The sequence below is a fragment of the Hippocampus comes genome, unplaced genomic scaffold (genome assembly GCF_001891065.2).
Source record: "Hippocampus comes isolate QL1 unplaced genomic scaffold, H_comes_QL1_v1.1 scaffold125, whole genome shotgun sequence".
NCBI classification, from domain to species: domain Eukaryota; kingdom Metazoa; phylum Chordata; class Actinopteri; order Syngnathiformes; family Syngnathidae; genus Hippocampus; species Hippocampus comes.
The window spans coordinates 1,766,707-1,782,127 of record NW_017805453.1 but is presented as its reverse complement, the minus strand read 5'-3'; the positions used below and the strand labels follow the sequence as shown (position 1 = coordinate 1,782,127).

The 15,421-nt window shown below is 42.0% G+C and overlaps 1 protein-coding gene across 10 annotated transcripts in view; it reads right to left on the bottom strand.

Moving 5' to 3' along the window:
- The window catches only part of ncam1b (neural cell adhesion molecule 1b), a 63,973-nt gene that overhangs the window by 22,713 nt on the left and 25,839 nt on the right, over window positions 1-15,421 (bottom strand). For 5 of the 10 annotated variants that reach the window (XM_019874325.1, XM_019874326.1, XM_019874329.1 and 2 more), the window contains exons 4-9: window positions 13,947-14,090; window positions 11,874-12,011; window positions 11,436-11,553; window positions 9,809-9,969; window positions 8,780-8,922; window positions 6,206-6,229 (exon numbers count right to left, since the gene is read on the bottom strand). In XM_019874325.1, the coding sequence (XP_019729884.1) occupies window positions 6,206-6,229; window positions 8,780-8,922; window positions 9,809-9,969; window positions 11,436-11,553; window positions 11,874-12,011; window positions 13,947-14,090 (728 nt within the window). The remainder of the gene's footprint in view (window positions 1-6,205; window positions 6,230-8,779; window positions 8,923-9,808; window positions 9,970-11,435; window positions 11,554-11,873; window positions 12,012-13,946; window positions 14,091-15,421) is intronic. The other 5 variants (XM_019874327.1, XM_019874328.1, XM_019874330.1 and 2 more) reach the window with 1 other exon arrangement.

Sequence of the window (15,421 nt, the reverse complement as noted above, 5' to 3'; positions counted from 1 at the left end):
TACGAAAGGTAAAAATACAGTTTGCGCTCCTAGTCGCAGCAACGAGTTTTCTGAACGCAACATTCTTATAGCTGCTCTGCCATTGGCTACTACCGAGCATCATTCTGGTCGAGGAACCTCTACCGTATGTGTCTATGGGTGGAGATCAATAAATAGATATGTGTCCAGATATGTTTGTTTTCTATATTATGCACAACTCTCATTTATTGTGCAGTAATCTAATTGTAACATGTATTTGTTACATATTTTGATGCATTTTTATGCTTTAGAAAACATTGATGACTGAATATTGGGGGTGCTTGGAACGGATTGGGGCATTTACATGGAAAATGCGTCTCCACTTACAAAATTTTGTAGCTAAGAAATTTTTTTTCCAGACTCAATTAATTTCGAAAGTAGAGGTACCACTGTACGGCGAATGAAACCATCATCAAACTCACAGCCGGAGTCCATCTTTCATTAGTTGCACATTATAGATGCAATCCACCGGTGTAACTGCACACTTTGCGTCCTTTAACACAAAACTAGTATAGCTGGGCCGCCAGGCAAATATATCTGTAAGTCCAATTAAGTGTTAAACGTCGTGTGTCGGTGGGGATTCTCGTTCTACGTGTAAACATGAAAATTTGAAACCCGACACTGTGCAAAAGTCCACCACTACTACAGTATCTTGCTCATTTTTATGACTTTTTTTCACAGCCATCATTCTGACATATTCAATTAGTAAAAAGGGGGACAGATGGAGGTATTTACAATGACATCAATTAGGGTTCCATTCCATTTAGCTTTAAGAGAGGCAGCTCCCTGCGAGCCCTCAAGTTGAAGGGAATGTTGTAGTAAATATCTGCCACTTTAGTCTTACCATGTTTCTTATCAAACAGACACAAAAAATAATGATGTCATCGCTGTATGATGACAAGTGTGTTTTAGTGGTGTAACAATTTAACACAAAGCGAAAAGAAAGAAAGAAAAAAAACATGAGAACAAGCTTGTTCTGTTATTCAAGCACCCCTCTGCTCAGAATATTAGATTATCCAAGGTAGTGGGAACTTGATTTATTAAAACAAACTAATGGCGATTGGTTCTTGTCTTTTCCGCATTTTTACTCAGCATAAAACAAAGTCCATGATGGAGTTGTGAATTTAACTAGAATGATATTATGAAGTACATTTCTGGTGGCCAATGGACTCAAATCGTAGTGTACATGTTTCCATTATTTATCTGCGTAGTTTCATTCATAGTGTCATAGAAAACTGAACAGCTCGTTATGTCCAAAACCTACGCTCACTATCGCATTGCTTAAACCCCAAATCGAATTGGTGAGCTATGAGAACGTTGTTGGCAACAGGCACAGTCTGTCCCTTGCACATTAGCGCAAACAGCAGTTAGCTGCATTGTCAATGCGGCGCCGCAGAAGAGCTATGGCCCTAATCTACAAGACAGCCTAATAGTGTGGAACATCAGCACCTTGTCTGCGCACGAGGCACCGGCTCTGCGCTACATTAGCACTTCATCACTATCATGTGTGATGCATGTCTGTTTAAGACAAAATGAATGGCAGCAGATCGGGGTTGACTCGGTCGCCAAACAGACAACAGAGAGACGGGCGTTGCGAGTTGGCTGTATTTATGACACTCGTTCCCTATGGTCATTAAACTCAACTCACAATGCTTATTTTCACTCTCAATTGCTCCTTTAGAGAGCCGTGCATCGCTATTGCTATGCAGACTTCCGCATTTGTCTTCAGACTGCCCGCCTTGCTCTCACGCGTGAGCACTCCCAACTGCAGATGGCTTACGAGTTCCATTGGTCTACTACGATGTGTTTGGTCATATCATTGGTCAAATATTACGAGACTATGGGTAAATCGATTGGCAGTATTAAACTGGTCAGTAAAAACTCAAGTACTCAAATACTGTATTTGTTTACCTTGTTTTGACATGAAAAACGGCAACATTAGAACAAATCCTCACCAATGTGCAAAACCCTGACAGTGTTTCAAGGCCCCTGACTGACATTGACCATCATGAGTGCTGTCATTAAGGAGCAACAACCTTGCATTGCCGCATTACCGAGTGTTCGGGCTTGCAAGGAACCTTTTGTTTCCAGAGGAGACAACAATCGCGCAATTGTAGCTTGTCTCTGACGTCCTTCCAAAACCGTTGCCACGTTAATAGGCTTTAGCCTTTTATGAGCAATCAAATGAACAATTTTATTCCCAAGTACGTACTATTTAATTAGCTATCTGGATGTTGGAGAGCCCAAATAGAAATACAGTACGTGTATGTGTGAAAGAGACGAAACCTGTTCAACACTGTGCAAATGTTCCATCACTTTCTGCTAGACAGAATGTGAATTTAGTCCTCGAAAAAAATCATGAAAAGCCACCATTGACTGACTACAAATTAATTCGCCCGAACGTTATCTAACTGCCTCTGTTTAATTTGTTTTCAACTCGATCAAAACAAAGCGCGAATAGCTGTGTAAAAAAATAAAAACAACACAGCTATTCCATAGACATGGTATGATTACTGCTGAGGTTGTCTCGACATAGTAGTTTAACTCCACAGTTTTAATTTACGTCGTCATTGCATTTATATTGTGCGATCTCGTAATCTCCCTCCTAATCCTAATAGGGAGTGAGCTTTGCGCATCTGTTAGCGGACAATGCCGTGCTGTACAAGTCTAGTCATAATGCATTTCTGGGCACCAAGTTGTACAGTGAAGGTCTGCCGTGAGAAGAGTCGAGCGAAGCCAGACAAAGACGTCTTTAAGTGAGAGAAACAATGAATCTGTCAGAGCGCAGCAGCTGTAACTCGAGTTGCTTTAGTTTTTGTCCTGTAACAAAAGCGGCATTAAAACCAGGGCCACTGCGGGTTCGGGGGGGAAGACTTCCCGTCTGCTAACTGGGAATGCTCTACTCGCCACATTCAGATGAGTTAGGAACAAATGAATGAATAGTGGCATGTTTTATGTCACTTGGGTTAACAAGAAGGAAAATGACCTATGGAGCATTGTATATTATAGCCAGTCTGATGGGTCTGTGTGAGAAGCAAATGCCCTTGGAACCCTAATGCTGACGAGACAAATGTTAAACGTCCATCATGCTGTGATTTGTCTGTCTGAGAAATATCACATGAGAATCGATATCGTTGCAAGATGAACAGCCTCAGAACCAGACTCCTAAAGGGGCAGGGCATTCAACTACTGTCTCGTATCTATAAAATCACTTAGACGGGAATCGTCTCTGTCTTCTGAATCGTATGCCTCATTTTCATTGTACAGTTCTGACTTGGATTTATATTCCTCAGTTTGTGGAGGGGTTTGGTTTCCCACATCAAAATAGTAAAGCCGGGAAACTGTCTTCTAAATATTAATGCGGCTTTCCCCCTGCACAGTACCAAGTCGGCTTCAGAACAGTACCGCAGGAGACTGCCAAAATCACATGGTTTTGAACACATTATTTGGAATGAGACGCACTAAGAAATAACAATGGAGGAGAACCAGCATCTTGAATTTTATTTGAAGACAGCATTGCAGCAAAGTGGAGACTGGAGTATATTGCTGCAGCACCCAGTGTTAAAGCACAGCTGGGGAAGCTAACATTACCACAATTTTTTTTTGTGTGTCATTTCTTGCCTTGTATCCTCACTTTAACTTGTTGAGGCAATGGCTAATCTGCTTGAGAAAAGCGTGGCGAACATCTAGTTGTTAATATTGTGTGGTTTTGCGAAAGGAAAACCAACATTAGCGAGTGGCTACTTTCTGCCTCATCTTTTTAGACTAACTGTAATAACGCTTTTTGCACATGGAGTGATTGGTGTTGGATGGCCGAGAGAACGTAGGGACAGATACTGGGGGCAGGTTTCATGTTGCCAATTCAGTGAAGCATTTAGGTATGAAAGGTGCCATACTGGTGTATAATAAAGTGTCGCGTTCATATTGATACCATCCAGTGGAAAAGAAGTATTAGAAAAAGCAAAAGGGTATAGTCAAACCCTTCAAAACTTTTTTTTTAATCAAGCAATATGAGATGAACAATATTCTGCCATTTTTGTGTCTCACTGATGCCAATGCTGCTAACATAACATAATGCTTTGCTTTTTGCACACAAAATGACCGACGGTTTTCATCATGTTCAACAGGAACTGGAACCAAACCGGTCGGACCTTCAACTTTTCTGCGGTTTTCCACATTGTCCTTCTCATTTGGATCATTTCAAAGAGGCTGAACACGCCTTCAGACAAGCAGCTAATTAGCTTCACTGTTCAACGCAATGTACAGACGCACCGGCTTTTCAGTGTTGTACAATCAACCCACACGCTCTAAAATGAGCCAAATTGGATGCGCTTTCATTGGATGCAGCCACTCTGGATGAAATACAGCTGTTGTGATGAATACAGATGGTGTGGCAGACGGACATCAGATGAAGTTAACTAAACAATTAGCAGCCATTGGTCAGTGCGTCATTTTCTTTTGCCCTCATTTTCTGCTCCCGTTAAATCTTCCCAACTAGAAATAGAAATGGGGAAAATCCACTAAACATTGGGGATCGTTCATGGGGCTGCTAATCGTTTCTTTGAGGCCGTACTCGAAATGTGCAAAACACACTGTCACCATTGTGCCTGAACAGCCGCATGCGACTGAGCTGGTCACTGCCCATTCTACAGTTTTGTGAAATTCCTTCCTTTGGTGGCCACATGCAGATTTTATCTTTGCAGTAGCAGTAAATGTTTTTCAAGCCATAAAATGCAGATCTTGGAAGCAGATTCGGTATTAAACACCGACCACTTTAACTCGATGGAATGGGAGGTGTGAAGTGTTCAAGTGTGACAGTGCGCCTCTGCACCGTGGGCAGAGAGAGAACAGGCATATCGTGACGGGTGTCATATGGCGGCAGTGTTCTCTTTGCGTTTGGAGTGCGGTGCGCCGCTCGCAATCTATTTTTGATGATCAAACACTCGCCCCTGTGAATGTGGCAGGTGGCTGTAAAAACACTGTACTTCTGCTGTCCACGCATTGAAACCATCGGCTGAAATAATGAAACCATGAAGAAAAAAAAAAAACATCCCTTTCATCGGCCACCACTGATGTTACACTTTGAGAAGGGGAGCGTTTGACTCTCAAAAGACAGATGGGAAGGAGCGACACTTATACATGGTCCATTTGTGTTGACCACGACAAAAATGTTTAGACCAGAGATTCCCAAACTTGACGATACAAAGTATAAATGGGAGGTCATGAACACATTCTCATTATTATTAAGCCAATTGTGATGTTTTCCACACAAATTAAAAAGGGCTAGGTGATGAAATAAAAAAAAAACTCAAAACATTTGAACAAAAAAATCTCTTTAGCTGCTGTGTTTAGCACGCATCTTGACGTATTTGGCATATCGCATATTTTAGGTGACTGGCAGTAGGATAAAATCAACAATCTAGCTGCGCATGCCAATGTTGCATTAGATTTTTTTTTTTTTTGTTGGTCTCATGTTTTGTACGATTAAACATGGTGCCAATATTTGGGCTTTATTTTAGCTTTTTTGTGTGGAGGAATGGGGAGTTCACTATTTTTTTCCCGACGTTAAAGTTGTCATGTGACTTCAAACTGGGAAAGGCCACTTTATGCCAATGTTTTTAATCACTGCTTCCCAAAATTATTGATTATTAATGGTGGTCTGACATAATAATTCATTTACATTGTGTTTTTGGGATGTGTTTTCTCAAAATGGTTAAATGTTAGCAACTAGTTAGGGAAAGACATCTTTGCATGCCTAGCTTGTGCTTGCTTTTATTTTGTGTTGTCATGTGTTTTGACCATGTTTGTATGATTAAACGTGATGCCTTAAAATTTGTTCGGAAGGCAGGGAGTGGGCTTCGTTTTGGAAACGCTGGTCTAGACAAATACCATATGGAGACGAACATGAAAGAGACAATGATACCACGTTTGAGAGTGATTGGGAGACAGAGAAAATGGTGTTTCACTTTTTTTTCTTTTTTGGTTACGTGACGACAAACAACGCGACGTCATGCTTCTACACCAAGAGCGACTATTTGACGAACTACGCTTGGAGTGCATGCAGCAGTCGAGCCGGCGATTGGGCTTTCAAGAAATTTCCACTAAAATGGCATAATTGGATTTCAGCTGAAATCTGGAGGCAGCGCACTTTGCCACAGTACAGTTGTGAGCCACGCCGATTTCATACCTGATAGATCCTGTTTAGGTGTGCCTGTAGGGAGAGAATGTAGCGCATGTAATGGAGCAGCTCCACATTCCCGCCACATAGTACACCATTCTCTCCGCATTTTCCCCCTCATTACTTGGCAGCCATAGCGAGACCCTCGAGGAAGCGGGCCGCGTGAGATTTGTGAGGATAACTACCGGCAGGTGTTCATTGTTTTTGATCATTTGACCACTAAATGTTATGGGAGAATATTGGTCAAGATTGTCATGGTGCAAAAACAAATTGCTCAAATGTGTGCAGATCGTCTCAAGTGAAACAATAGAGAGGATACAATTGAGCGTAAAATGTAGAACCCTTTCAATCACCAGCATGAGCAGAGCAAAATGTGATTGAAAATGCCACATGAACACGTGCTCATTCGAGCGCTCATTGTGGCGAACACAGTAAGAAGCAGACATCGAGTTTCATCACAGGCCTCTGGATTGAATTGGATTGGGAAAGAGAGGAATTCGGGTTGACTTGCTTGACATTTGGGACATTTAAATAAAATCGAATCTCCGCGTCGACAGTTGAATGCAGTATTGTCAAGCTAATTGCGTGAGATCCAGTGGGCCGTCTCGAAGGAGATGCTTAATTTGGTAGAATTAATGGGCACAAACAGCACGGAGTGCTTTGCCAGCAAATACATGGAGAAGATTACCTCTTGGAATACAGGTTAAAGGCGCAGTACTTGATATCTGTCCTGAAGACACTTGCTGATTATACATACAAGTTAAAAATGCTTGGTTTCAAATGAGTCATTGTATCTCAACAATACACACTGCATTTAAAAACGGATACTTGTGTGTGTGAAATCATTTTTCTTTATCAATACATTCTGAAAATTAACGATGAATCATTTTTTTATCCATCCATTCATTTTCTGAACCGCTTTATCCTCACAAGGGTCGTGGGGCATGCTGGAGCCTATCCCAGCTGTCTTTGGGCAGTAGGTGGGGGACACCCTGAACCGGTTATTAGTGCTATAAATTGATCAACGACTTGGAGGAGTTGTGCAATCGGAAACCTATGTGGATGTAGCTGTAACTTGACATAGCTGAGAGTGACAGAATGCTTCTGCTGTTTGCAGCCAAGTAGCACAATCTGTTTTGCTTCAATTGCTTGATGGTAAGGGGATTCATAAACAATCAATTTAAATAATTTATGATTATTCTTGGCTGGCCCTGTGGTTAGCGCGTCAACCTCACAGTGCAGAGGTCGTGGGTTCGATCCCGGCTCCGGCCTTCCTGTGTGTAGTTTGCATGTTCTCCCCGGGCGGGCCTGCATGGGTTTACTCCGGGTACTCCGGTTTAATCCCACATTCCAAAAACATGCATGGCAGGTTAATGGAACACTCTAAATTGTCCATAGGTGTGATTGTTAGTGCGGATGGTTGTTCGTTTCTGTGTACCCTGCGATTGGCTGGCAACCGGTTCAGGCCTACTGCCCGAAGACGGGCAGTTGGCCTGGGATAGGCTACAGCAGGGGCCCCCAACCTTTTTTGCCCCACGGACCGGTTTATGTCAGACAATATTTTCAGGGACCGGCATTTAAGGTGTGGCGGAAATAATACAACAAAATAATATGGTATGAGCTGCATGAAAACTGTGGCGTTTTCGAAATATAATAATAAACACAAGGAACGTCTAATCTGGCCGCAACACTCCGATCGCTATCCCCTCAAGTTGGTGTTTCATGTCCAGTCTACTTCGTAATTTTGTTTTAGTCGCCGTTGCTGCAGAAAACCCCCTCCTCACACAGGTAGGATGTCGGAAATAGCAACAGTGCTATTGTGGCCATCTCAGAGTATTCAGCCATAACTTTAATCCAGTTGTCTCGAACGTACTTTTAAGGCCGCCGTCATTTGCGATCTCCAGCAGTTTTTTTTTTTTTTACTCATTTTGCGAGCTCCCGCGTTTTGTTTTGAAGCAATCGGTCACGTGAAGGAGAAGCGTGGCTTGACGTGTGTCAAGCGTAACACAGACGGATGTAACGGAGAATCCGGTGGTTTTTCAAAATAAAACATCTTTCGTATTCCGAAATTAATAAAACGGAATTAAGGCAAGTTCTTTCTGTGCGGCCCGGTACCAAATGCCCGGCGGACCGGTACCGGTCCGCGGACCGGCGGTTGGGGACCCCTGGGCTACAGCACACCGCGCGATCCTTGTGAGGATAAAGCGGATCGGAAATGGATGGATTATTATGCTCATCCCTAGTTGCGTATCGTAAGACTGTGGGACATTTTCATTAATTTTTAACTGTACATAAGATTACACACTTCCCAAAAATTTTAAGTCTTTCCCAAACGTCTTAAATTTGGTTTCCTTCTACCCTGGACTCAAACTTCTTAAAATGCATCATACGGTGTATTGCCATCACATCATATGCACATACACTTGTAGGCTAATTATAAAGACACACAAAATGTGCATCAAAAAGCCCTTCCATGGCTGAGTGATGAACAATGAAACAGTTGACAGCTTTCTACTGGCCCGGTTGGGGCAAGCCCTACCTGTAGTTGTGCCATCCATTCCATTTGTGTTCATGCTTTTTTACCTGCTCGCCATCGGTGAAGACGCGGTTGCCGTAGCTCCAGCTGATGGTGGGCGTCGGATCCCCCGAGGCCTCGCAAGTTAGCATGACCTGCTCCTCCATCTCGGAGGTGCTTTGGTTCACAATGTAGGTGATCTTCGGTTTGACTATGAAACACAAAGTTGACGCAAAAAATGAGTGCTGGATTTGGGATGACTTCAAAGGGAGAATGAGAGGCTTGACACGTGAAGGGGAGGCGTCGGGGCTAAACCATAATAAGCTGTCTATTCGCAGCAGCAGCAGCAAAAGTATGATAACCACGCGAGGATCCAAACTTTAATTCATGTGGGAATTACGCCAGTTTCAGAAGGCTTGGCCTCTATTTATGTTTACATGTCAGCACACTGTTGGGGAGGAGTTTTGAGGGTGATGCTTGCAGAGCAAAGAAAATTAAAGCACTGGATGTGAAGCGTGAAGTTTGTTTTTTGTTTAGTTTTTTTTTTCCCTGGCACTCTGCGGAGGATGAACACATTGTAGCATTTCTTCACTGTAACAACTGAGGATTGTACAATACTCGGCAAAGGGATGTATTTGCAACCCCTTATTAAAATTGCATGAATAGCCACGGATAATTATTTGGTGAACAAAGGAGCAGCTGCCTTGTTACCGATGTCATTATATAAAAACTCATTGATTTTTTTTCCTTCTTTTTTATGACTAGAATATTAATACAGTATCTGAGTACACGTGTGCATGACAAACTAGCATCGCTTCTTGCGTAGGAGCACATCAAAAAATTAACGTACGATAGCTGTACTCCAAACGCATCGGCTTGCTATTGACCGCTACGCCTCATTCATGAATCCACGTGAACCGAACGTATACAGTCGAAGCAAACTGAACGGGATTCAAATCCCATGATTAAAGATAAACTTGACTCCCATCCTGTGGGAATTCCGCGGGAAGAGACAAATGTTAAACGTCCATCTTGAGATTCCCGAAAAAAAATTCCGCCTCGAATATACACATAGTAAATAAATATTCCCCGCTCACCAAATACTCTCAGACTGAGCTCCTGCTCCGTTTCCCCAGCCTTGTTTTTGGCGATGCAGGTGTACTCGCCCTCATCGAGCTTGCTGACGTCCATGATGGACATCTCCGAACCATCCTCATTGAAACTGTACTTCTCTGCCGCCTCCAGAGTGATTTGGTTCCTGAAGGCCAAAAATAATAATCTCCATTAATGCATCCCTGAAATTTCAAGCACCCTTGCAGCACAAAATACAGTCTTGTCATGGATTCTTCCACATATCACTTCGAATCTTCTAATGTATTTTAGCAAATGCAGCTCAAGCCATTTATTGGAGGGAGGTATCTATTTGAAATGAAGTCTTTATTTGTAAAAATGGAGCCCAAGGTTAATTTGTCAGTTGACTGATGAATAGTTGTTACTTTTGTGTTACTGTGAGAGTGAAATGTGAAACTGTCTTCTCCTCCTCCCCCCAACAAAGTGTGTCCCCACTGACATGTATCTCTTAATATTAAGAACATATTTGTGAACAAAGAGGAGCTATTTTACAAATGCACAGTCAGCACTACCAAATTAGCGACTTTTTTCCCCCTCAAGCAACGTAAACGCGATGCACCATTTTTAAGTCCGGCAAAGACCACAGGAGTGGAATCGTATTCACATTATTTTTCATTTGACAAGAATGGAGCCCAGTGAAAAGGCACTTGCGCAGTCAATTGCGCTGAGCATTGCCAAATTAATTGTGCCCATTCATACATGATGTGGCGACACAATGGCAACCTTTGACCTGAGGTATGTGATTCTAATTTGCAAAGATTTTTGCAAATTCGCCTGCTGAGCCATGCATTTTGATGGCTCATTTTATGATGTTTATGATTCTTAAACCTATTAAGATTCATGTGAAATAGCATTTGACAAAGGGGACATTATTTTCCCGAAGACTGAAGTCAGTGTTTACTATCAGTCTCTATAAAGAGAAATATTCATTCTCATTACTTTTGTGGAAGTTAATGCTCAGAAGACAACAATTAAATTATTGTACTGTGTACTCATCTATTTTTTCCTTGAGGGCATTTTTTTGAATTAATCATCCCCATAATTATTTATGTGAAATCCATTTTCACTTCATTGTCCGAAAATTCACACAGTAGAAGGAAAATGGTGCCGTGGCAAAAGGATAAACACAACCTGTCTGACAAAGCAAGGGCCCTATCAGTGTCACACACAACAATGTGCCTATTGAGGACGGCAGTCTTCAGGTTTCGCTGTCTTTAATAAGGATCCTATTGCAATGAATTAACCAGTTAGCCTACAAATGTATTTGAGTAAGAAATTACATTCGGTGGCAAAACAGCAAGGATTAAATTAGATTTACTTAGAATCACTTGGTGACACAAGCTTGTTTCACTGTTTGCACGACTGGCAAGATGCGATGCCACCAATGGTGATGCCACCAATGTCTTTACATTTGTATCATGGCCATTGTCACATGAGCACACAAGCCCAGATAGTGTTCGTGGGTGAACATTGGGAGGCTTCTGCTCGGGGAAGAAGCCTCTATTTGGACACCAATATGGGAATAACATAAAACAATATTACAATTAATGTCAAGAGAATCTTATTTTCTCTCTGGATGAAAATGCTTCTTACCTTGTCCAGGTCACCATGGGTTCAGGGTAGCCATCGACCGCACAGGTCAACATGGCAGATTGGCCCACATCTGCTGTGGCGTTCACCTCTGACTGCCATACTCTGATCGTTGGGAGCACTGACACACACAAGACACAGTTGAGGGAGATGCATGTCATAACTTCATTCATGGAAGCAGGTTGGCAAACGCAACCCAAATTAACATCACAAACAGAACACTTATTTGAGGCGCACATCATCCTCTTGCGTCAGAACTCAGGAACAGACTCACGTCATTAGCATGAGTGCTTCTGGCGACCCAGTTGCTGTGGGCAACCATTTGCACATGCGTGCCGAGAGCCTCTGTGGATACCCCCGCGTCTCCCCCCCCCCAAAAAAAAACAACAACAAAAAAAAAACCCAGGAAGACGAGAATACAGCGGCAAAAGCTTTGCTAACCATTTACGACGACCTTGATAACCCGTAAATCAATCTCGCCGCGGGCCATCAGGCGTCCCTCGCAGGTGTACGGGCCCTCGTCAGTCTTCTTTATGCCGCGGATTTGAAGGTGGTTGTTGCTCAGCACCTTGAAGCGAACTTGAAAGGGAAGATAAAAGCATCGTGAGGGATTGTCAAGTCCGGCAAAACAGCGGGTACGAAACTTGCTCGGTGGCTCAATGGGACCACGGAGACAAGAGTGGTTGGAGTGATGGTTGACATGTTAGACCTGTCATCAGTCAGGTTTATCCGTCGAGAATCTCTGCGATATTCATCCATAAATGCAGTGAGTGATTCCCAACCACTGTGGAGCAGAACATTTGTGTGCTTTGAGGGATCATCTGGTGTGTTATGGAAAGTAATCCAGTGTCACTTAATTGGTATTATTTTCTATTATAATGTTCATCTGTCTCTGCCAGTCATTTATAATGATTAAATGTTCTTGCACTCGATGGAAGAAAGTACAATTAGCCTGCGTCTCCAGCTGCTACTATTCATCCAAAAGAATGAAGTGAACAGACAGAAGCAGGTAAATCTGTCCGTAAATTGAGACGAGATCATCATTATTTCGGTTTTCTATACATGCTTTTTAAATTTCTATTTTGGATGGCGTGCTGTGAGATTTTTTCTAATGTAATACACGTACTTCGGCTCGATTAAAAATAGGGAAAAATGTATTCCTGCACAAGCTCAACTAGATGGAAATATATATTAAGGGGAATCGCCCCAAAAGTAGTCACATTTTCGGGCCAAATTTGCATATGATGTCACCGGGCTCGTGACGAAAATGAGGAAAAGTGTGATAATCACCATACAACCCGGAATTTGAACTTATTCTTAGACCTAAGAGGGTCTGGCTGCTCAGTAAAATATCGATAACTTAAGACAAACCTCTGTTGCTCATGCCACTTAATTAAAATCACACAGGCTGTTCCTATGCTACACCTAATCCAGCAATAACTGTCAAACACGAGATGAATACTTTTACTTGATTTTAGTTGTATGTTGTTACATGATACATTACCTTCTTACTTTGTGTTAAAATATTGCTCCCGATGAAACATTGCTTGTTCTGTTGGCGAAGCTAATACAACCCCCTCACATGAATCCCAATAGATGAAAATGTTATGGAAATTAGGACATGGATGTCAACCAAATCAATTGTGTCCATCTTCAGAGGCAACACCGTAGGCTCTTATTCATTATTAATACACCTCATACTGCACTTACCACAAATATATCCTTGAAGATAACAACCGGAGTTTGAGATGAAATGTTGACCTAATAAATTCAATCATGCGTTAATTCAAAACATTGTTACAACCCCCGTGCGATCTTGTGTTGTGATGTGCCCGCAACAACACAATACACTTTGTGATATTGCTCTGGGTCTTGGGTGAATAAAACAGTCAATTGTACTTTCCTATTCAAAAGCAAATTAATTTTTACTTTTTTTTTTCTTTGCAAATAAAAGTGACAGTGAAACGGGCGCCGTCAGGCAGGCACCCATTACCAGAACATTTGCATTATAATATAGTCCAATTATTTTGACCAGGCACTACTTGTTTAGGTTGTCGGTTTTTGTTGTTGTTTTTTAACATCATGCCACTCGTAATTTACTCATTGTATTTCACTTTAGGCCTCATATTATTAGCTGTTTCATTAAAGAAATTGTTACATGAAAGAAGGGCTTGCATGGTGGAGGTGTTGAAAAAAAACTGTGTAGTTTCCCACCCGTTCATGAATGCATAGCAATTTGTGAACCAGAACAATACAAATCAGTCTTTGGCTTTTCGTTCCCATGTCATAATATCTTTATTTCCCAGGCACATTGTACCGTAAATTTAGATTTCATTTTAGGCATGACATCTACACCCTGTTGGGTCAAAAACAAATTTGACCAAATCCTCATTTTTGCATAATGCAGAGATGCTTCCATCCGTGCGCCACTCCAATTGTCACACCAGTAGTGGTCCAAAAATGTAGTCGTTGGATTTCAATTTCATTCTCATGATCATTGGACTGCCATCTTACCGTCTTTTTCCATTTGTATCCTAGCTCCTTTGTACTTCCAAAGGATGGTGGGTGGAGGGGAACTGATGACATCACACACGATAACGGCTGTGTCTCCTTCCGTGAACTCTTGCGGCGACGGCGCATTCGTGAAGGTAATTCTCTCTGAAAACAAACAGCCATGTAACTATACTCATCTAGTTTCATTCTCGAGGATCTTATTCACTGTTTTAATGTACTATATACTGTTCTTAAGGAATAGTATATATTTTTGGAGCAATTTTGCAATTTCTGTCACGTGAAACTACAGTTTAAAACCAATTAAAACGGGCTACAATGGAGAAATTAAATGGAGCAAGGGTGCACACAAGATTATTGAGCCCATTGGAACACGTTAAAAGACACCGTCCCCACATGTTAAACACTGTGCACAGGACTCGTAATTGTTCACACCAGGGACTACTGTTTTGGTGAATCGCCACGAATTGTCATTACGGTCTCCACATAAGATCATCTTTCAGACTGCACAGGGAACTTGTAATCGTCCAGACTTTAATTAAACTGGGAGAGACTCTTTATGTGCATCTGTGGCTGCTGCTGTTTTGGGTAGCAACCAAGTTCCAATGAGCTCGGCTCTTAAGAATTAATGTCCACGTGGAACTAAGAAGGCCCATGAAGTGACGTAAAAAGAGTTTTTAATTTTCAGAGGACGACGATGCGGTAATTTAGAGAACATAAGGTTTGCTTGTTTTGCTCATCCTTTTACAATTCGTAGAATCCCCTTTGGGCAAACAAGCCATTTGTTGAACTCATTTTGTGATTACCAGCTCCTTCGAGGAGGATTTTCTCCATTCAAAATGAGTTTTCTCAGCATTCTTCTCCCTTGTAATTTAATCAAGTTCCGCCGGCTGACGATATTTACTACAGTGAACTTCCATTCTAAACTAACCATCTGATTGATGGAGTTTGCTGCTGGCACTGAAGCACTACGGCGACCTAATACACTTGACCCGGCCAAATGTTGCAGACTGGCATTGAGCTGCAATCTTATCTGGTGACATCCCGTGGATTAAAAAGATAAAAGTGCGCTTTGTAACAGTCTGTGCCTACAGGTGGAAGTAATAATTGGTTGGAGAAGATGGGGGCGACATTGCGGTGGGAGGCAGTCGAGCGATGACGTTTGCGTTCCTTTTACACAGCTGAGAGGTTTCCTTTTCAAAAAGTAATGTATTTATTTAAGATCCAAGCATCAAACTATGTAAATAGGTTCTCCTATTTGTTATACGCACGGCTGGCCGCTTTCTGTGCCATCTAAAACAAACAGTGAAAGTGTTGACAAGCGAAGAAAACTCGTCTGATGGACATGTGCTGATGCACAGCATTCATGGAAAATAAAAGACATTCATCACAGGAGCTGCAAAACAGACAGCATCATTAAGCAGCCTTCTAATGGTCTTCTGACCATTTATCGAACTGATGAAAAATCTATCGTCTGG